Here is a 22449-nt window from a genome sequence, read left to right as displayed (position 1 = left end):
CACTGCACATATGAGAAGCAATCAATGGGCGCATGCTAACTAAGTAGAGCAACAAACTGATGTTTCCCTCTTTATCTCTCTCAAAAAAAGAAGGCAATGGTGGTGTAAAAGTGCTGGCATCTTTTCAGCACAAACCAAGGTAAGTGAGCTGCACTAGTGGTCACTGTATTCTTCATTGGCATTTGTAGGAAGCACTTGCAGAATAAGAAATTTAAAAATTCCCTAAAACATTATTTTCAGAAGAGATGTCTTTGATCAAGTGATAACAAATATTAAATCTAGTCCCCTAGATTTCTGCACAAAATAGGAAGTATGGATAAATCACTTCTGATATTTATGTTTTTTTAATTTAATTTTATTATTATTTATTTATTCATTTTTTAGAGAGGAGAGGGAGAGACAGAGAGAGACAGAGAGAGGAGAGACAGAGAGAGAGAAGGGGGGAGGAGCTGGAAGCATCAACTCCCATATGTGCCTTGACCAGGCAAGCCCAGGGTTTCGAACTGGCGACCTCAGCATTTCTAGATCGACGCTTTATCCACTGCGCCACCACAGGTCAGGCCACTTCTGATATTTATTAATGTGAAGGGCTATATCAAGGGAGGCACTTGTGGGATTGAGTTTTGAGCTTAACCAGCTTTTATCATGAAATATCACCTTTACTTCAAATAACTGATAAATATATGGTTGCTCAGACTTGGGTATTTGAAGCCATTTTCTTGAAAAACGAATGAAGACTATCACATTAAGGAAAACAATTCAATTTGTTACCAATGAAAAATCTGAGTTTTCAAGAGAAAATTTTAGAAAACTTGAACCCACCATTGTGAATTGACAGTATTTTCTCATGAAATTTGTGGTGGTGACACCAGATGGCATTTTTTTGTGTTATGTAACAAAATATGTCAACAGTTGAAAACTTACATAAAGCAATCAATTAATTATTTTTCAAGCTAACAAACAATTTTATAAAAGAATGCTTGGGAAAAAGATCCATTCTAAGTGTAAGGAAAATTAATAGATTTTAATGTAACAGGTTATGACAAGTTCATTTATGGTTTCAGATTCCCTATTGCAACTATCTTTTAAGAAACTATCACTAGTCAAGTTTTTGAGTTCTAAGACCATTAGCTACAATTTATCTGAAAAGACCACAAAATAACTACTTTCCCTTTTCTATGTTTGTGTGAAGCCAGATTTTCTTTCTATACCAACGAAAATACATTGCAGTAAGTTGAATGCAGAATCCTATGTCTAGATTATAAACATTAATGAAATTTGCAAAAAAAGTAAAACAAAACCACTCTTCTATCTTTTTTTAAATTTCAAAGTTGTGTTACTATGAATGGGTTTACTATCATTTTTAAATGGCATTTTAAATTTTAATATAGCCTACATTAACAGCTATAACCAACATATACAAAACTCTTTGGGGTTCTCATAATTTCTATTAAATATAAAGAAGTCCTAACACTAGCAAGTTTGAAAGCCACTGGTCTTGAGAACCTTACAAATTTATACAGGATGTCACATGGAAAAGAAAATAGACTTATTTAGTCTAACTCTAGGCAGGATAAAAAAAAAAATTATACTATCAGTTTATCCAGCAATACAAAAAAAATCTCAAAAGAATAGCAAGTTATGTCATTTGCAAATAAATATTCCTGTATTAGAGGAGTCCTCTGCAGGTTGCATGATGACCTTCAACTTAAGTCTTAGAAGTTTAGTGAAAAGCTAGAACCCAAGTAAAAAATTTCAGGTGCAATTCCTTCCAGACTACTAACTCAATTTAGTGCTTAAGTCCAAACACCTTTCTCTTATCCCTAGATATTTTTGGGTTTTAAATCATCAATAATAAAATTTTATTTATTTAAAATTTTTTCATTGATTTGAGGGAAAGAGTGGGAAGAAGAGAAGGAGGAGGGAGGCAGAGGGAAGGGGATAAAGGGAGAGGAACAGAGAGAAAGAGAAAGAGAGAGAGAGAGAGAGAGAGAGAGAGAGGGAGGGAGGGAGGGAGGGAGGGGAGGGGAGGGGAGGGGAGGGGAGGGAGAGAGAAAGAAAGAGAGAGAGAGACATCAACTCTCCATTCTACTGGGATGATGCTTTAGCCACTGACCCACTCAGCCAGGCCTTAATCATATATTTATACCATTTCTCCTTTTATATATATATGCATGAATAATTATTCACAAACTGCTAACAGCACTGGTTACTAAAACACACTTTAACCAGGAGCTGCTAGGTGAACAAAGAGCAAATTAAGAAGGATGTGACATAAAGAAATTGTCTTTGTCTACAGTACAACTCAATTCCAAGAGCAATCAATCTAACCTGTGCCTAGAAGATGAAGGAGTTCTCCTCCTCCTGGAGCGTGATCTTGATCTTGAGTGCCTTCGTTTTTCTTCTTTTTTATCTGGATTTAAAAGAAAATAAATCTGGATTTTAAAATGTCAAATCGATTATTCCCATAGAGGAATTAATGTAAGAATTTCTTTAATTACAGCTTTTACATGTAATCCTTAAATGTTACAAATGATCATTTTACAATCAAAATGTTGAAGCTTACTGAATACAAATTTTACAGGGCTTTGGTAGATCTAAATTGAAATTAAACTTCTGATTTTTAGCTAGCCAAATGAAAAATTTCATTTCCAGACTGAGGAGGCTGTCAAGTGTTGTCCATAAAATACTATGAAAAGTTCTCTCACCCTTTAGAAGGTTTATAAACAAGGAGTCCCTTTTTCCACACCTAGGGTCTATTTTCCCAAAATAACTACATTTCACCAAGATTAAAACTTTAACTTTTTACATGTTTATGTAACAATTACATATCTCTAACCAGCAGAACTATATATACATAAATGTTTAACTTAATAGTAAATGGACACTTCAACCTTTGAGCAGTACAAACGTTCATGTACATCCTCATGCCTCCTTACCATCCAGAGTATGATCGATTTATCTTAAAAATGTGTAAGGCAACATTAAAAAAAAGGCAAACAGGGCTCTGGCCGGTTGGTTCAGTGGTCGAGCGTCAGCCTGGCATGCAGAAGTCCCGGGTTCAATTCCCGGCCAGGGCACACAGGAGAAGCGCCCATCTGCTTCTCCACCCCTCCCTCTCTCCTTCCTGTCTCTCTCTTCCCCTCCTGCAACTGAGGCTCCATTGGAGCAAAGTTGGCCCGGGCGCTGAGGATGGCTCTGTGGCCTCTGCCTCAGGTGCTAGAATGGCTCTGGTTGCAACAGAGCGACGCCCCAGATGGGCAGAGCATGGCCCCCTGGTGGGCATGCCAGGTGGATCCCGGTCGGGCGCATGCGTGAGTCTGTCTGACTGCCTCCCCATTTCCAACTTCAGAAAAATACACACACACACAAAATAAATAAAAAGGCAAACAGGCTCTGGCTGGTTTGCTCAGTGGTAGAGCGTCAGCCCAGCATTTAGATGTCCCATGTTCAATTCCTGGCCAGGACACACAGGAGAAGCGCCCATTTGCTTCTCTACCCTTCCCCTTTTCTCTTCTATCTCTCTCTTCCCCTCCTGTAGCCAAGGCTCCACTGGAGCAAAGTCAGCCTGGGCGCTGAGGATGGCTCCATGGCCTCTGCCTCAGGCACTAGAATGGCTTTGGTTGCAAAGAAGAGTACTGCCTCCTAGTGGGCATGCTAGGTGGATCTCAGTCAGGTGCATGTGGGAGTCTGTCTCTCTGCCTCCCCACTTCTCACTTCAGAAAAATACAAAATTTATATATATATATATATATATAAAGGCAAATAAATGCTCTTATTTCTATAAATTGGTTATCAAACATGATTTTAAGTTTATAAAACTGTAATTGGAACTAATTTCATTTTTTGAAAAAAAATTTACTCCTGGGGAGACAGCGAGCATGAAAAATACTACTCAAAGGGTTAAAATCTTGGTCCATCAAAATGTTCTTTCTTCACCACTTAGCTCTATGTTCCCTTGCTAAATTAATAAATGTCTATGTTAAAGTGGTTGAAGAAAATTCTCTTCTTCCTCACCAATTTGGAATTGTGTAAGTGTAGGAGATAAATCTAGAATACTCTGTCCCATTTCTTAGTTAACACATAAGAAATCTTTTTTTTACATAGGACCTAACAATAGAAATAAAACCACTGCATTTATGAGACAATCATCAAAGTGAGAATGAGTAGTTCTTTCACATTCAGATCATTTCATTCACAGAATTCAACTTATTGTTAATGTCATTATTAACAAAAAACTTGGAAAAAATTCATAAATTACTTTAAGTCATTCCAGTTATGTTTGCAATGAAAAGTTACATCATGGTGTTCTAGCTTTGGAATCAGAGATCAGTTGTGTATCTAGAAGCTCCTACTGTTTGATGTGATACTGATCTAATTATTATTTTGTCAATTAAATAATGCACATAAAGCACTTGGTATTAATTTATCCAAAATTTTTCCAAATATAATACCTACTAAGAATCTTCCCATTTACTAAGAAACAACAGTGAAAAATAAACAAAACTTCATTTAATGGGGAAAAAATAATCCAGGACCAAAGATTGAAATAAACACAGGGAGACAACAGGATAAACACCTATTATTCCCTCACAAAAAGTAATCTGCAAAAAAATAAGGTATTTACTTCTTTTAAACAAATGACATCAACAGAAGCATCCTCTCCAGGTCTCAATAAATAATAAGATCAATTGGGCTAGCGCTACATAGGCAATCATAAATGATTAAAAACAACCCCCAAGTCAAAAGTTAAAAACAACAAAAATATCATGCCCAAAGTGTTAGATAATCCTAGGCACTAGCAACACGTTAGAATGGATCATTTTTTGTTGGGGAAGCAGGGGTGGTGCCTGTCCTGAATGCTGAGGGATATTTAGCAACATCCCCAGACCTCTGCCCAGTAGATATATTTGGTACCAGCGAAGCAACTAAGTATCTTCAGATATTTCAAATATTTCTGCATAACAACACCAACCCACCCCTCTAGATCACTTCTGAAAAATCACTACATGATCTTTTATCAGAATTTGGAAAATTAAAATATGGTTAGAGTATTAAGTCAACAAATTTCCAAACTTATGTAATCGTCATTTTGCCAACAATCATGTAGCGTAAGATTCAAACAAGTACATAAACATATTTTACCTGGTTCTATGGCAGCAGAAATTAGGGACTGTGCTTCTCGTACTCTCTTCATGGCTTCCTCTATCTCTTTACTAGAGGTATCTGATTTCAGACTTGGTGAAACAAGACCAGCAGCTACATGATTCAACCTGAAACAAACAAGAACTGAGACCAGAAATATTTTAAAATGCACAAAAGCATTTCAAATAACTTTGTTTCATATAACATTTTAGTAAGACATTCCAGGAAAAAAGAAGAATTTCATTATTTTAGTAAAACTATACATAGCATACTACCCTTCTGAATATTAAAATGGCATTTGCATTTTAAGATTCAAGATATCTGAAATAAGAAAAATGCCTATTTAACTATGCTGAACACCCATTACCTTCCCATAAACATATTCTGAGAAACGCCAGTACATGGAAATATGGTGATGATAAAGATGTTAGATAAATAAAACGTTCTTTCATATGATTTAAAAAACATTCTACATCATAATTTTGTTGGGCAAGAGCATTATTTTAAATTTGTAGACGGGAAGAAACTGAGGCAGAGGCCAATGGCACATGAAAGTTACTCATAAAATTCCTGACTGGAAAGGGTCAAGATGTACCTTTAAGGGTTTATACATATGAGAAAAGACATCAAATTTAGGACAGAAGTTATCTTTAAGGAGAGAGGGAAATATAAACAAAAATGGGTATACAGGGAATATCAATTTTACTGATATTTTATTTTGTAAGCTGGGTGATCGATATATGCTTGGATTTTACCTGATAATTTTTAAGGAAATAAAAGCCCACTAACTACTATAGTGAAATGATTCTGAATGATTCTGTCCTTCCTCTGCCCATACCTTCCCACTTATGCATAGTGATTTTCACCAAGGACAAAAGCATTGAAATCACCAAATAAAATAACTGACTTTTTAATATGTATCAAGTAAGAAATATAATAATTACAGTAGAAAGAGAACTTTTCAAAGTACCTAAAAGACGTTGGCCCTTATTATGTGCCATACGCCACTCCTTCACTCTAGGACTGTGTTTCTCTTACTTCTGTCCCCTAACTCCTACTTATCCCCTAGGGCTTAACTTCTCTGATCTTCAAATTAAGTTTTCCTCCTTGAAGTAAGTTTCTGTAGCAACTCTGTACTTCCTCTTAGTTAGATCCACATGCTTTACTATATTTAAATACTGTCTCCTTCCTGACTATAGTATAAATGCTATAAAGGTACAAGTTTATAGGCCCTGGCCGGTTGGCTCAGTGGTAGAGCACTGGCCTGGCGTGCAGGGGTCCCCGGTTCGATTCCTGGCCAGGGCACAAAGGAGGCACCCATCTGCTTCTCTACCCCTCCCCCTCTCCGTCTCTCTCTTCCCTTCCCGCAGCCGAGGCTCCACTGGAGCAAAGATGGCCCAGGCACTGAGGATGGCTCTGTGGCCTCTGCCTCAGGCGCTGGAATGGCTCTGATTGTGGCAGAGCGACGCCCCAAGATGGGCAGAGCATCGCCCCGTGGTGGGCGTGCCGGGTGGATCTGACTGCCTCCCCGTTTCTGGCTTCAGAAAAATACCAAAAAAAAAAAAAAGAAAGGTACAAGCTTATAGTAGGTCCCCCCCCCTCCTCTCCAGAAAACAGAGAGGAGAGAGAGGGGGGGGGGGAGAGAGAGAGAGAGAGAGGGAGGGAGGGAGGGAGGAGGTGGTGGGAGAGAAGGAACAGGAAGCATCAACTCACAGTAGTTGTTTCTTATGCATGCTCTGACTGAGCAAACCAGGGTTTTGAACTGGGGACATGAACGTTCCAGGTCGATGCTTTATCTATTGCGCGACCACAGGTCAGGCAACATGTATATATTAAATGAATAAAGCAAATAAAAATATTTGGCTCTTTTCCTGTTATTTTGTTATAAACTATTTACAATTATTTTGAAAGATTCAAAATACACTAAATAAAACCCTCTATATACAGGACTTACCACTACATTTTTCTCCTTGTTTCTAGAAAACCAAATTATGTATTACTGCTTGCCCCGAGAAAACTTTCTTTTCAGTTATCTAAAAAATAACTGTTCTCTACACATACTATGTATCATCAATGGAAAGAGAAAAAGTCCTTACTTGGGATCAACAGTACTCATAAGCTTTAGCAACTGATCTGCAGCAAGAGACTGTAAAAATAAAAATTTAAGAACAGTGAGAATACATGAAGCAATAATGACTGTCATTTTATTTTTTCAGGATATTGCAAAAATCCTAGGACAATCTGACAAACCTAAAAAAAGTAACATTTTGGCACACTGATGACCAACAGAAATACAATGACATCTAAAGGACATCTTATATTATTTCCTAGTAGCCACATTAAAAAAAAAAGAAACAGGTAACATTGGTGGCTATAGTAGTCGATATCCAGAAGTGTTTTAGCAAATTAAAGATGATAAAGCCAAACAATGTAGATTTTACAAAACAATGACCTCTTTCAAGACTTTCTGAGGGAAAATAACGCTTTCAAGAAACATGTAAAACAAACCTCACAGTGCTTAGCCAATATAACAAAAATATTTCCAAAAAAAACTTTAGCCAAATTACAATGAGAGAAAACAAAATTCCCACTGAGCAAATGATAGGAAAACAAATTATACACCCATGTTGTCATCCGTTCATGACAATTTACTCTGGCTCCGTAAGATACTGATGATGTGCAAAATTCCTGTGAAAATATTCTCTACTTTGAACCATATAAAATGAGCAATTCTTTAATATGTAAAGAGCTAATGATGTACTTACCTTTTACATCTCTTTTTAACTAGATTATATGTATATAGAAAAACCCCAAACAAAAGCAATCATTTATCACCTGCTCTTGAAATATATAGTAACAGAAAATAAAAATATATTGTTAATTATAAGAATTAACTCAAAGTCAAAGGGTATTAAATTATACCTGAGAGTTCAAGTTTGCTCCAGGAAGCCCAAGTGCAGCAAGGGCAGGATCAAGAGTAGGAGCTCCCAAAGCAGCCAGTGGAACAGCGCCAATCTGTGAAAGTGCAAATACTGATTAAAATTTAATTTCTGTACCTTACAGGGTATGTGTAGGTGGGAGTCAACTTTGTTCCCTCTAAAGGGCAAATAAATAGTTTTAAGTGTGGTAGGCTATGCGATCTCTGTTGCAAATGCTCAACTATACCACAGTAGCTTGAAAATACATCAAAAAATGGGCACAGTTGTGTTTTAATGAGCAAAAATGGGGGTCTGGCCTACAGTTTGCCTACCTCAGGCCTCAATTTCCACCCGTTATTACAGCAAATTTATCTCTACAATCAGAATATAGGGGGAAATAATTTTCAATATATTCCTGTGCCAATTATAAATATTTATCATTCCTCACTCCAAACCCAGTTCTTTGCCCCATTTTTGCGATACTGAAGGTAGCACCCTGATAAGCATCTCATTGGAAAGGCGGCAAGTGAAGCTCTATGTATAGGGGAAACTGTAACGACAGTGAGAAAGGGTTTTCTCCTCCTGGTTCCTATGTCCCCTTACTGATTGTTACTGCAGCACCAGCTGGGATACCCCATGGCCTTTAACTCTCAGAGGCATCTTCCTAACAAGTTCTGTAGCACATTGGAAACTTCTCTAGTGTCTACCCCTTTCAATCAAAGGAGGTCTAAATCTTATCCCAGGGTGTGTGTGTGTGAGGAAGCTCCCTCATCTAAATGTGTCCTTTTTTTTCTTGTGTTCTTTCTTTCTCAACTCTAGAATTAATGGTTGCTTCCTAAATCAGCAATTCCTGTAATTCCTTAGAGTTCCCCTACTAAGCTCCCAGTACTAGTTACCAACTCCTTATACTAAACTTTCCCTGTTCAAATTACTATGTGGTTGTCTCTTATAATTCTAATTAATAATTTAAGACACAAACCATGCAAAATCTATAGCTCTGAAGATAGTTTGACCTTCTCTAAAAGCACTGTGCTAAAAGTTCTCCAAGTTTCAATTAGATTTTAATACAAAGTCTAAACTTTCTGTAATTTAAGTATATACTGAATGCAGTTAAAATACTGTTAATATAAGTTACTATAATAAGCTTAGTTATTACACAATTTTATACACCAATGGTATCTACATATTTCTCAGATATGTATTTTATTAAGTGACAAAGTTATACTAAAAAAGCTGGGAATTCCTAATTTCAGTCTCTTTCTATGCCATACCATTCATGTAACTAACTGAACTAGACAGGTAAAATGATTTAATGAAAAGAATTTTGTTAAACGGTTCTAGTTGAAGCTCCATCATTTGCTTTAAGTATAAAACCAGTGACCCAGTTACAATCTGAGTGGTTATAATTCACAGTATTTAAAAAACTCTGGCTCTAAAATGATATCCTATTTACAGCACTATCAGGGTTAGAAACATTACCCAGGAGAATTTTCTCCAACTTGAGTATTTCATCTTCCTCATATCAAATATATATCCATGATTTCATTTTTATTGCAAGCCATCTACTTAATTAAAACCTCAAGGTAAAAGCAAAACATCAAAAGGCATTGGCAAAGAAAAATAATGTCTGAAATTCACCTTTATTTTCTTCCCTGATCCAAATAAACATACCATTTTTAACAGCATGCTCAAAAGAAGTCTTATGCTCTACGAGATCTTTTTCATATTACTAGATTATTTTGAGAGTCAGTCACAAAACCAGTACAGTATATTTGTGATTTTCAGTGTTCTTAAAATGCAGACTTCTAAGAGATTCTCCTTAGTACTTAAGATTGCAATACAGCCTTTTACAGAATTTTACACATCATATCATTCCATGAACTAAAATCACAACAACACTTAAAAAGCTCTAATGTTTATCTTTATCTACAATTGCGTTTCTTTCTATCCTCTTAAAACTTTAACAGAACTAGTACCTGGGTAAGTGGGTTAGGAGTAGGCAGAAGTCCACCACCAGGCAGAAGACCTGCCACTGCATTAGCTGGTGCCAACAGAGACAAAGCCTTAGTCTCATCAGGAATAACTCCTGCAGAGAAACATCCTTGCATTAGAATACACCCTTTTGCAAGACAGAAAACACACAAAAACACCCAGAAAATGTCTCCCTGATACACCACCTGAGTTTGTTGAAAGTACTTATGTTCGCTAAAATATAAAGCTTGATTTCTATGATTATTTATCATTAATTTTATGTCAGAATGAAACTTCAATGTGTGAAAATTTGTTTCCTTTTTTCTCTACAAATGGTTAAGTTTCTAGAGTAAAAAAAAAATAGCACAATACACACTACTTTTTTGTTAACACTGCCAAGATTTCATCACCTGTACTCGATTTTTAAGTCATGAACCAAACGTAAGCAAGCACAGTCGGTTCTCCAGGGGTGTGCTCTCAACTTTCAAAAGCTGTTTTATGAACAACGACTCGTGTCGGCTGCTTCACTATAAAGCACACAGAAAAATCAAGATACACAAGACAAAAAAAGTTTGATTTAGGGGTTAATAATATGGTACAGTTACTATGATTTTCTTTTACACCTACCATACAAATTTTGTAAAACTTATGAGAAGAAAAGTATGTAAAAGAAATATTCTGTTGGAATCAAGCGTAGGGCTTTTGCTGATTCATGAAAATGAAAATGAATGCTTCTGAAGGTCTCTGAATACACACAGGATGTGTGTGGGAGTGAGAGAGAGAATAGGTACAACATGGCACATTCCTTACCTGTACAGTAAATGCTTTATGTTCCCACATGTGCCATGCTAACCATACCAAAAAATGTTGCTATATATATAGTGTCAGTTCAAAAACTAACTTAGCTAAACTCCTAAAGCCAAAAACATGTATGTCTGTTTTTAAAGCCTAATCTGTGTATTCAGATAAAATCTAAGGGCCCTAAGACAAATATTTATATAGACAATATAAATTCTATCCAACAGCAAAAGCCCTATACAGATGGATTAATCTGTTAATGTGCCCAAGCCCCCAAAATGAGAGTTCAATAATACAATTAAAACTACATATTTGCAAATACCAATAGTATTTCTGTAATACATATTAAGAAACTGCATCTCATCATAAAACATACAATATGTACAGGGCACTTAAGAGAAACTGGATAAGCTGCAGAAGAAAACTGTTGGGTGGTATTTTCAGCAGGGCCTGGTATATAGTTCAGGCTGAACCAGGGAAAAGAACTGTAAAACACAACAACAAAAAAGAAAAACCACTGTTAAATAAAGGTAATGGTTCCTTCCACCTATACTGAGAAGTGCCGATAATATAAACAAATGTATACTACACAGCACTGTTATCTTGCTTGTGTCAGAGCTGTCATCAATTTAGATACCAAGAGTTATGGAGGGAGGGGGAGGGAGAAGATCATTTAGATATAGGGCATTAAGACATTAATATTAACAAACCTACAGAGATTATGGGATAATCTTGCATGCAAAATTATGTATCAAGAGGATAATATTAAATATCAACATCTTACTCAAATTAGTGCATTTGCAACATTTCTGGCAAACTAAAATCCTCTTGAATTTATTGAGACACCTGATAGAAGATCTGCATTCATTAAAAAAAAGTCATGCATCTGATCCTCTGATTAAAAAAAAGACTATTTAAAAATAAAACTACAATTTAAAAATAGCAATGAGGCCCCTCACCAGTTAATTTTCATGCGTCAAGAGTATTTTTTTTACTGCTGCTTTGATAGAACCATGAAATACTGCATGAATGTGTAGAAATGAAAGAAAAAGAAACAGACAAAAGAAACAAACATTAACCAAGGAACCTAAATACCCCCAAATCCATTACTATTAAAGAGTTCCTTCCAAATCCAGGTTATCTCAGTTTTACCAATTAGGACTATTCCTTACTATAGATGACTTTGTGTCTACTGTTTTAAAACATGACCAAGAACCAACACCAAAGTTAAGAGCTAAAACTAGGGAGAATGGTGACAAAGGGATTCAGTACATCAGTTATTTAGTAGAAATAACATTAATACAGCATACCATATCATTAAATACATCAAAAACAGATTCCAGAACTAAATATTTCAGCATTTCTACATACACTCCTAAAATTTCACTTTTGAAACAGATCCAGAAAAATTACCATGGTTTAAAAATATTTATGAAAGTTAATTATATGATATACTGTATTATGTTCAGGGCTTGGGAACTATGATACAATACTTAGCCAGTAAGAGTTCTTTAAATTTAAAGGCTATTGTTCTGCACATTTACTCACATGATTTGAACCTTGTTCTAAAAACTATCATCTATATTTTACTTATCCTAAATTTAAATTCTGTATATTTTCTCTTGGTGGTAAGTCTTATCCTACAACAGGCACACTGATATAAAAGGAACTGCTTAATCAAAACATACTAAATCAAATGTTTATTAGCATATATATTTTAAAACCTTAAAATTGGGTTTACACACTTTAATATCATAGATATACGTACTATTATATAGCATGCCTTTAACCCATCTATGAATGCAACTTAATTTCTTTAGAAAACCACAGAGGCAATTTTTCTACGTTTTAAGGACTAGACATTTCACAACTTTTACAAGGTATGGTGTAAATGTTCACATGGTACTCAAAGATCTGATATAGCATCTATCGTTAACAATATCAAGATTCTACTTCCACTGACCAGTACATTAAGGGGAAAGCATTTAAGTCCTGGTCAGAATTCAATGCTGCAAATTAACTTAAAATCCAGTAATTATTTACTTAATTAAAACCCAGTAATTTTATCCTATTTCAGTTATTTCTTTGACCAAAATTATAGTTACCAGAAAGCAAATAAAGTAGCAGTACACTGGGAACAAACTAATGATAAAATATGGCTTATAAAATTTTACAAAACGGAATTAAAATAGTTGTCTTGTCACAGTGGCTTTTTTAGATCCGAAAACCCTGCTCATTATTTCTGTCAAATTACTTTAACAGCCTAAAATGTAAAAAGAGAGAAAATGTAGTTAACAAAAGGTTACACCAGGAAAACACTTGGGGAACTTGAGTGCTTGCTGGCCTTTAGTTAATGTCTAGAATCCCCTGTAGCTGCAGAGGACCCAGTTTTTCAGTCATCTGGAAGAGTTTTGCATTTGCCTTCTCCACTACAAAAATCACACACACAAATAACAGAGAGAAGAATTTATTATTTAGAGATATTCTAGAAAATATAGCAAGAATGAACAAGAAAATCTGGCAATAATAAAAACAAAACACCCAGTGCCCATCTGGCACCTAAGCTACAGGAAATCTTGAACTTTCATACAAACCGAAATCATTGTAACCCTTGGTATACTGGAATTCAATGTGGGATATTTTTTTAAAGTTATCAGTGGGAGGAAGCACTAAGGAAATAAAACCTAGTCATTTATTAAATATAGAAATAACATCATGCATTTATTTGAAGGCTCCTGAGTAAAATGTACATGGAATAAATAATTCATCTTCTGGACTTTTTCATAAAACTCGATGTTAAATTAACTAAGTAAATATATCTTAAGGAATTATAATCAGGAATACAATTTTAAAGAACTTAAAAAAATTTAAAAGAATGCAAAGGTTAAATATCTTATAAAAACAGTTCTGATTTCTAATTTTTAGAATTAAAGAAAAATCTGCAAGTAAAAACATGGACCACAGTATAACAAGGGTTTCAAAATGTTAATAGCTTAGCTTTTTAACATGCTACTAACGCTCACTCTAAAACTATACTGAGGTAGATGGTCATCAGAGGATGCCCACATAGATCGTTAAACAAAGCACAAACCTTCTGCATATGGTACGACTATCAATGCTCTGTCAACGAATACAGTGTTTGTCAGATGCTGTGCCACAACTGCTGAGTCCGGATCATGGAACTTAACAAAGCAGACTCGGGATGTGACTGGCAAAGGTGAATCACTGAAAAATAAACAAATAACATAAAAGTAGAGAAAAATAATATCAGCTAAAACATACATTATGATTCATAAACCCACACTTGCATTTCAAAAGCAAAATAGGCAGATAAAAATAGTAACTGCACGTTACTTTAGTTAACTGCAAAAAATGACATTACAAATAAAGTACTGCCCACTAAGCTCATGTAGCAAGTTGCATGTAGACAAGCACTGTTTAATTTTGCAGTATAACATGTCAAAATCAGTTTGAAACCTAAGTTTCAGAGTTCGAGCAAACCAAAAGTGAAGTGTCAACTTTTAAAAAATAATATCAGCCCTGGCCGGTTGGCTCAGAGGTAGAGCGTCGGCCTAGCGTGCGGAGGACCCGGGTTCGATTCCCGGCCAGGGCACACAGGAGAAGCGCCCATTTGCTTCTCCACCCCTCCGCCGCGCTTTCCTCTCTGTCTCTCTCTTCCCCTCCCGCAGCCGGGGCTCCATTGGAGCAAGGATGGCCCGGGTGCTGGGGATGGCTCCTTGGCCTCTGCCCCAGGCGCTAGAGTGGCTCTGGTAGCAACATGGCGACGCCCAGGATGGGCAGAGCATCGCCCCCTGGTGGGCAGAGCATCGCCCTGGTGGGCGTGCCGGGTGGATCCCGGTCGGGCGCATGCGGGCGTCTGTCTGACTGTCTCTCCCTGTTTCCAGCTTCAGAAAAATGAAAAAAAATAATAATAAAAAATAATATCATTACCAGTTGTTTTAAAATAACGGTTAACAAGTAGTCTTGGATTAGAAAATTTTTTAAGAGTAAAAAACATAAAGAATTTGCCAATTAAGGAAACAAAAAAATATTTGACAATGGAGTTTTATTTGTTGACTAAATATACATAAATACCCATTCCTCTTTCACCTACAGCATCAGAAAAAAATTTAAACACACATGGGAACATTACTCCACCCCCTAGTATTATTATACAAAATTTTAATAAGCAAAAGGAGTCACTTCCCTCAGCAATTTCCTTCTGAGATAAAACAAAAGCAAGTGCTGTAGTACAAGCTATGGCAGCCTGTAAGATAAGATACATTAGAAAGGGACTTTTTAAAATATAAGATGGTTCAAATTTTTTGCCATAAAACTTTCTGCGAAAGATTAAATAAAGGTAGGAGCTGCTCCGTAATCCCAAACCAAGTTATTTTAAAAACAATTCCCTAAGACAGTAATGACACCATCCCTGGTTATACATTAGAATCATCTGTGGGAAGAAAAATATCCTGGCTCTCTATGCCAAAGCAATTAATTAAAGATCTCTGATGAATAAAATACTGAGTGCTTCTTCCTTCTTTATTTTAATCCTGACAATTTTTATATGCACTCAGGGTAAAGAACCTCTGATTTATTATGATAATCCCATTATATCTTAAGACTCAATAATGAAAAGGAATATCCTGTTTGCTGTATCCTTGGAAACTTATTCGAGACCTATTGTTAGCCTTTCTAATAAACTTGATTTTCAGATGTAAGTAAAAATGTATTTATATCATATGTGATTACGCTAGGTATTTTTCAGAGGTATTTACTAAAAATGACCTTTTTCTACTAATTTGTGCATTAGAAGAAAAATATAAAGTTATTAGTTACAAGGACTAACCTAAATATATAAAACCTGAGAAGTCAAACCCAGTAGAATGAACAAGTTTACCTAAAGACATCACTCTTAGATTCCAAGCACAGATTCTTATCTAGGTTCAAAGCAAAGTTGACAACATAGTGACACGAAATTTAAGCCACCTTGTTATATAAATTTACTGCTAAATGTTTTTGAAAGGAAACTGTTTTTAAATGTAGAAATAATGTTTTTCTTAATGTGAAGAATTACTGGTCAAAAATTTAACAATGTTGCAGTAGTGGAAAGAATTCAATTCCAGTACTTCTTTTCTGACATTCATATTTTAACCAGTAAATTAAAAAGCTCTTTAAATGCTATCATTTTATATTCTTAACACTTAACATAATGATTTGGAAAGTAGTAGGCACTTAAACTTTTTTCGTTTTCTTTTTTTGTCACAAAGAGAGGGCCAGATAGGGACCAACAGACAGGAAGGGATAGAGATGAGAAGCAGCAATTCTTTGTTGAGTCACCTTAGTTGTTCATTGCTTTCTCATATGTACCTTGACCTGGAGGCTACAGCAGACCAAGTGACCCTTTGCTCAAACCAGCGACCTTGGATTCAAGCTGGTGAGCTGTGCTCAACCAGATGAACCCATGCTCAGGCCGGTGACCTCAGGGTTTCGAACCTGGGTCCTCTGTGTCCCAGTTCAATGCTTTATCCACTGTGCCACTGCCTGATCAGGTGGCACTTAAAATTTCTTAAAAAGTGACACTGTAGTCATCTGACTAAAAGAAAAAAGTTTCTATCAAGTATTAGTCAGGTATCACGTTCTTAAAGAACATAAACATTATAAACAGATATGTAAAAATAAATTAGAAAGTATTGCCTACATGATCACAATGTATTTCCATTTACTTAGCAATCCTAAAATGATTAATTTTTCCTTTACCCACTCATTATAGGAATGCTACCATTATTACTTGGGCTATTTCAAACTTGCAAATGGTGGTGAGGTAAAATAGGAATAATTTAAATACCATGAAAAGACAGTAACAGTAAGACAACTCAGAACCACAAATAATCCATCTCTTCCCATTTCAAACAGTCTAATTTAAAACCACTGCTATTTGGCCCCACAATTATATTACTACCATTTCTCAGTTAAATTTATTAAGAAACATGTTAATATAAGATAGAAAATGGATGCATGAATTTAATATTCACACCCTAGTATTCTGTGCAAGTACCACTCCTTATTATAAATACAAAGCAGGGCAGTGAAAAGAACTAAGAAACAAGATAGGAAAAAGTGGGCTGGCTCTGTATGATGCTTTTGTCCTGTACCTTAAGTGGTGGTATTGTGTCTAATGTTTCAAGTGTCCTCTAAGACTGAGAATCTTCTGGTATGCATATAGAAATCTAGATTTCTTTTCTACCTCAAGCCCACTGAGTCTCAGACTCCCTTTTAAAAGAGGGCTCCAATTCTTAACGAAATCCCTAGTTGGTATTTGTTCCCATTAAAGTTTAAGAAATTCTGGTTTAGGCCATTGATACTACACTTTCAATTCCCACCTTCATACTGCGCTAATCAGTTCTGAGCAGAGAACTTTCAGCTTATAAACAAAGGCATCTCCTAAGTCCCCCCAAATAGAAAGTATGTAGGCCCTGGCCAGTGGTCTCAGTGATAGAGTATCAGCCCAGCGTGTGGATGTCCCAGGTTTGATTCCTGGTCAGGCCACACAGAAGTGACCATCTGCTTCTCCTCCAGTTCTCCTCTCTCTCCCTCTCTCTCTTTCTCTCTCTTCCCTTCCTGCAGCCATGGCTCAGTTGGAGCAAGTTGGTCCCAGGCACTTAGGATGGCTCCATGGCTCCACCTCAGGCACTAAGAGCTCGGTTGCTAATCAACAGAGCCAATAGGCAGAGTATCGCCCCCTGGTGGGCTTACTGCCCCCCCATCATGTTGGGGGGGGGTGCACATGCCAGGGTCTGTCACTCTGCCTCCCCTCCTCTCACTGAATTAAAAACAAACAAAAAACAAATAAACAAAAAATAGAAAATGTGACAAAGGTACTATTCACCTGAAAACTTGATCCTGTTGACATTGACTTCACATGCCCTCTCCCTCACTATGTCCTTACTTAGTTCTATGAAAATACAGTAAAAGACTACATATATTTTTAAATACTTTTTTAAAGGTAAACTAAGGTCTCTCCCTTACCTAACTATATATATACTAAGTTACTTAAATGATGATTAAAGTATCTATCTTTGGCCATTGAAACAATATTATTTAAATAATGAATTTAAGTTTACCTGCATTGTTACAGTAGTAACCTTTGTTACTGCATAACTCTGACATGTGCTTTACTGGGGATCATCAACACTCCAGTCATATTTTCCATTATAAAATCCCACTAAAACCCAACATTTGAAGAATAGCTACTAAGTGTAAATTCCACTCACAAGTTGCAGGGCTAAATCAAGAAAATCATGACCAAGTGATAAAGGACAATCACAACATCAGAATTGTAATTGGTCTGATACTGGTACAGTGGCTTGGGCATAAAAAATAATCTAAATGAATTTCAGTTCACTCATTTTGTAAAACAGGGTAAAATACATTCTCCCTCTGGATTTTTAAGGGCTGAGTAAGATAAAATAGGAAACCATTCAGCATTAATAGACACTCAACCCCTGTTGAATTTCCAATATGCATTTTAGAAACTAACCTTTTTTCTTTAAAAAAATAAAATAAATGGGAAGGACAGTGACAAATACTTTCAATGGCTGTAGGGCTATCATACTGAAAGGAGAGGGTTAGAATATTGTTGTGAAGACAATTTTATCATTGAGTGAAATTACAGGCTAGCAATTTTTGGCTTAAAAAAAACCCCAAGAACTAGCTGGATTTAATAATGAAATGGGGAGAAACCTTGAGAAGATTGCCACTGTAATGTTTGGCATGATCCAGATTCCATGATACCCTCCCTCCCAAACAACAGGGAGCTCAGTAATATATGTAAAATGTCACCCCTCACTCCATGATATTTATGATTCCAAGGGCCTCATTTTCTAGAAGAGGGAGAAAGTTAAGCTTAACCTGTTAATGCTTGGTGCTATAGAGAAAAACAATAGTTAAATTGAAGAGAGAAGACAGGGAGAGGGAGCAGAGATGCTCTATTTTTATATAACAGAGGCTGATCAGGGAACAATTCTCTGATTAGGTGACATCTGAGCAACAAAAGGAAATAGACACGTTATGCCGTATCTAGGAGAAAAGAATTCCAGGTGGATATGAATGCCTTTGGGGGGAAAAACACACACCCTAAAAAAAACACACAAAAAAACCAAAAAACAACAATAATGATAAATAAAAAATCAATCAATCAAGTGTCAAATGTGTTTACAATGAAATAATTCATTATTTCATGTAATCTGAGCCATTCAATCTTATTCTGAGTAAGAACAAAGTTTTGAAATGATGAACCCTTTTGGACAACAAGGACTTCATAGCACATTATCAGAAGCGATACTGTTGGAACTTAGCAAGCTTAAGGAAATTGTCAAATAAGTATATATTTCCAAATTAGGAACATCAGATCAGCAACAAAAGGAACCTGTCTTGTTAGCTCAGTTGGTTAGAGCATAATCCCAATACACCAACCACCTCTGGTCAGAGCACATACAAGAATTAACCAATAAAGGCATAAATAAGTGGAATAACAAATTGATGTGTCTTTCTCTCCCCTCCCCCTTCTCTTAAAATCAATGAAAAATAATGAAATAAAAAAGATTAGCAACACAAGTAGACATCTACATAAGTACTATTCAATTTGAGGTGACTAAGGTAATGTAACATTCACTATATTGTAACTTTGTACATTTTTAGGAGAGAAAACAGTCTTTCTGTGGGATCCTATATATATGATGGAGTCAAAGAGCAAAAACGTGTCAATATATAACTCCTCCTTCCAATACAGGGAAAAGTCCTCTTAATATGTGCAATACTCCTGATCATGTTATCTAGTGCACATCAGCTATCCCAATTGTGATGGAACTACTTACTCCTTTGATTATAAACAAAAAAGCTATGATGGTCCATCATAACTCCCTTTCATAAACTGACCATGCAATGGATAGAGGATGAACCAGAAAACTGCCTACACCTCCCTATGTTATCTTTCCAATACATGAATCATATAAAGGACATCTTCAAAATAAAACACTTCAAGGTCAGCAAGCATAACAAAATTCTTAATAACCCGTGGGACTGGAAAGAATTAGTTGTAAATAAATTTAGTATCTCCAATACTTTGAATAACGTAATTATAACAATCAAATTTAGTTTATTAATTTTACTAACAACTTAATAAGCGTATGTTGGGAGAAAACTGTAACAGGAAAGCATCTATTTCTTTATGTTTATATTATGAAAGCTCTTTGTCCTTCATCACTAAAGCAAATCAAATTTCCATTCAAAATAATTAAAACTACATCTTCCCAGAACTGCATGATTCTTGCAAATAATTCTAAAACCTCTCTCAGAATGTACATTCCCCTAAAAATTAATCAGCACAACCATTTGAAAACACTAAGAATCAACAGAAAATATTTTAAACAAAGTGATGAAATAGGTAATAATACCAAAGTATGACCAACTTCTATTAATTATTTTGGTGTACAAATGTACAGAGCAATGATTACATCCACCAAAACAGTAGATTCCTATTTCCTGTTTAGTACTTAAGTGACATTATAAAAGTGGGATGGGGGAATATCCTGATAGTAACATCTGAATTTGCCCTCTTCCAAAAGAGCAAATGGCTTTTATTTCTAAAACTGTTCTATTATTTACATCTAACCTCATAGCTTCTTTAAAATTTTTTCTTTAAAAGTATTAAATCCACTCATTTAGTACTTTTGCGATTAAAATAATAAATGTGAGACAACAGTACATAAACAAAAAACCAGACACTCTAAATTAGTACAATTGTAAAATATTCTAAGTGTATAATTATTTAAAAAAAAATTCTAGTTTTCAGCCATAACCCCCTTTTTTGATTAAAAGCAAATACTCAGGTTCACTGAATTCAGTCTGACAAAAGAGTATTACTAATTCTGCATTCACTAGGCCAGAATCACGGAACAGCAATACTTAGCAATAAGTGAACCACCACCTACAAAGCTCAATAAATTTACATAGGAATGAACAATTTTGTTACTTTTCAAAGAGCTCTAAGAAACAACTGGTTTAAAAAAAATTAAAGCACATAAAATGCAGTTATCTTGTTTTAATTGCCCAAAGAACAACGACGCTGGCACAATTTAACGGGGGGAAGAGCCTGAGGTAAAGAGCCAGAATCTCCTAGTCCTCCCATACGCTTGCCCCTCTTTGCATTTTTAGTAGGAAACTATGCAGATTCCTTCATGAGCAAACACAACAGCCGCCTGAACTAGAGCACCTGGTCCGGGACAGCGTCGGGCAGGCCCAGGAAATGGTGCGGTTAGGCCCGGCCTGGGGAGGAGTTAGCAAAAGCGGCGATGGTGGACGGTACTCACTCCGGCGGGAAGAGGCGCAGTTCGTCGATCTTGCCTAGGAAACCGAAGAGGGTCCGCATCTGCTCAGAGCTAGCGCTCGGGGAGACATTAGTCACCTGGATTACCTCGGTGCCGCCGCCTCCGCCGCCGCCGCCGCCCGGCCCGCCGCTGGGGCCCGGGCCCGCAGTGCTGGGGACGACGGTAGTGTTGCTCATGGCGCTGCTCGCGTTCTCGCTCCTGCTTTAACACATTAAACACACAACAAACAGTGAGAGGGAGGGGAAAGAGGAACCGGTTCGCCGAGAAGACAGGACGGTGTCCACTGTTACGGCTTCTGCTGCTGCCTCCGCCGCTCTTTCTCCGCCCCGCCGCTCGTGGGAGGTTGGGGGGGGGGGGGAGAGAGCGCGCGAGTTCGAGACCACGAGAAAACAAACGGCCACCCCCACTTCGCCTCCAACCACCTCAATTGCGGCCCCAGCTCCCACAATGCCTCGCGTCACAATCGGCTCCGCCCCGCGCAGGCCCAGCAAGCCTCGCCCAAGGCTGGGCAACGCGAGAGGCACCCGGTCTACTGATAGACGTCAACACTTTCACGACCAATCTTTCTTTTCTTTTTTTGAAGAGAAGTGGAAGGCATTAATTTTTCTTTAAAGCAATATTTACTCCCCTAGAAAAAAAAAAGCCCACTTTACTGACTACTCCTAAAAATATGCTCACGGTATTTCTTTACATACACAATCTACTACAGATATGTGTAGTTACTAATGAAATTTCCACACTAGTTACCAAGGTTTTCTTCTCTAAAAGTATAAAATTTTCTGAGTTTTACATACATTTTGGTAACATTACACTAGGTTATAATTTGCTTTGTTGCTAAACTTTCAAAAATATTTTAATATGACACTAATGCTTTATTAGCTAACTTTATTTAACAACTGGACTAATTAAAAAGCACACTGTGCCCGGACTATGGTGGCCTAGTGGTAGAATGTAGACCTAGAATGCTGAGGCCCCTGTTGGAAATCTTGGGCTTGCCAGTCAAGGCACATATGACAAGCAACCAATGATCAACTAAAGTGAGGCAACTATGAGTTGATATATCTAGCTACCCCCACAGGCCCTCTCTCTGTAAAGTCAATAAATCTTTGAAAAAATAAAAGCACATTATACAGTACCTAAATGTATTAAAGTATAAGATCTGAACTACAGAAAACTTGCTTTACATGCATATTCTTGCTTAAATTTTTAAAAACCTTGACTATAAAGAT

At 36.5% G+C, this 22449-nt stretch overlaps 1 protein-coding gene across 6 annotated transcripts in view; it reads right to left on the bottom strand.

Moving 5' to 3' along the window:
• Positions 1 to 22449, bottom strand: part of SRSF11 (serine and arginine rich splicing factor 11) — a 50315-nt gene that overhangs the window by 13823 nt on the left and 14043 nt on the right. For 4 of the 6 annotated variants that reach the window (XM_066376562.1, XM_066376558.1, XM_066376563.1 and 1 more), the window contains exons 1-7: positions 21203 to 21636; positions 13924 to 14057; positions 10040 to 10149; positions 8068 to 8160; positions 7242 to 7291; positions 5146 to 5273; positions 2332 to 2413 (exon numbers count right to left, since the gene is read on the bottom strand). In XM_066376562.1, coding sequence (XP_066232659.1) covers positions 2332 to 2413; positions 5146 to 5273; positions 7242 to 7291; positions 8068 to 8160; positions 10040 to 10149; positions 13924 to 14057; positions 21203 to 21396 — 791 coding nt within the window. In that variant the 5' untranslated portion in view covers positions 21397 to 21636. Of the gene's footprint in view, positions 1 to 2331; positions 2414 to 5145; positions 5274 to 7241; positions 7292 to 8067; positions 8161 to 10039; positions 10150 to 13923; positions 14058 to 21202; positions 21637 to 22449 lie in introns of those variants that run through there. The other 2 variants (XM_066376559.1, XM_066376560.1) reach the window with 2 other exon arrangements.

This window comes from Saccopteryx leptura, chromosome 3 (assembly GCF_036850995.1).
Source record: "Saccopteryx leptura isolate mSacLep1 chromosome 3, mSacLep1_pri_phased_curated, whole genome shotgun sequence".
In the NCBI taxonomy this organism is placed as follows: domain Eukaryota; kingdom Metazoa; phylum Chordata; class Mammalia; order Chiroptera; family Emballonuridae; genus Saccopteryx; species Saccopteryx leptura.
This window is presented reverse-complemented; position numbering and strand designations above follow the sequence as displayed.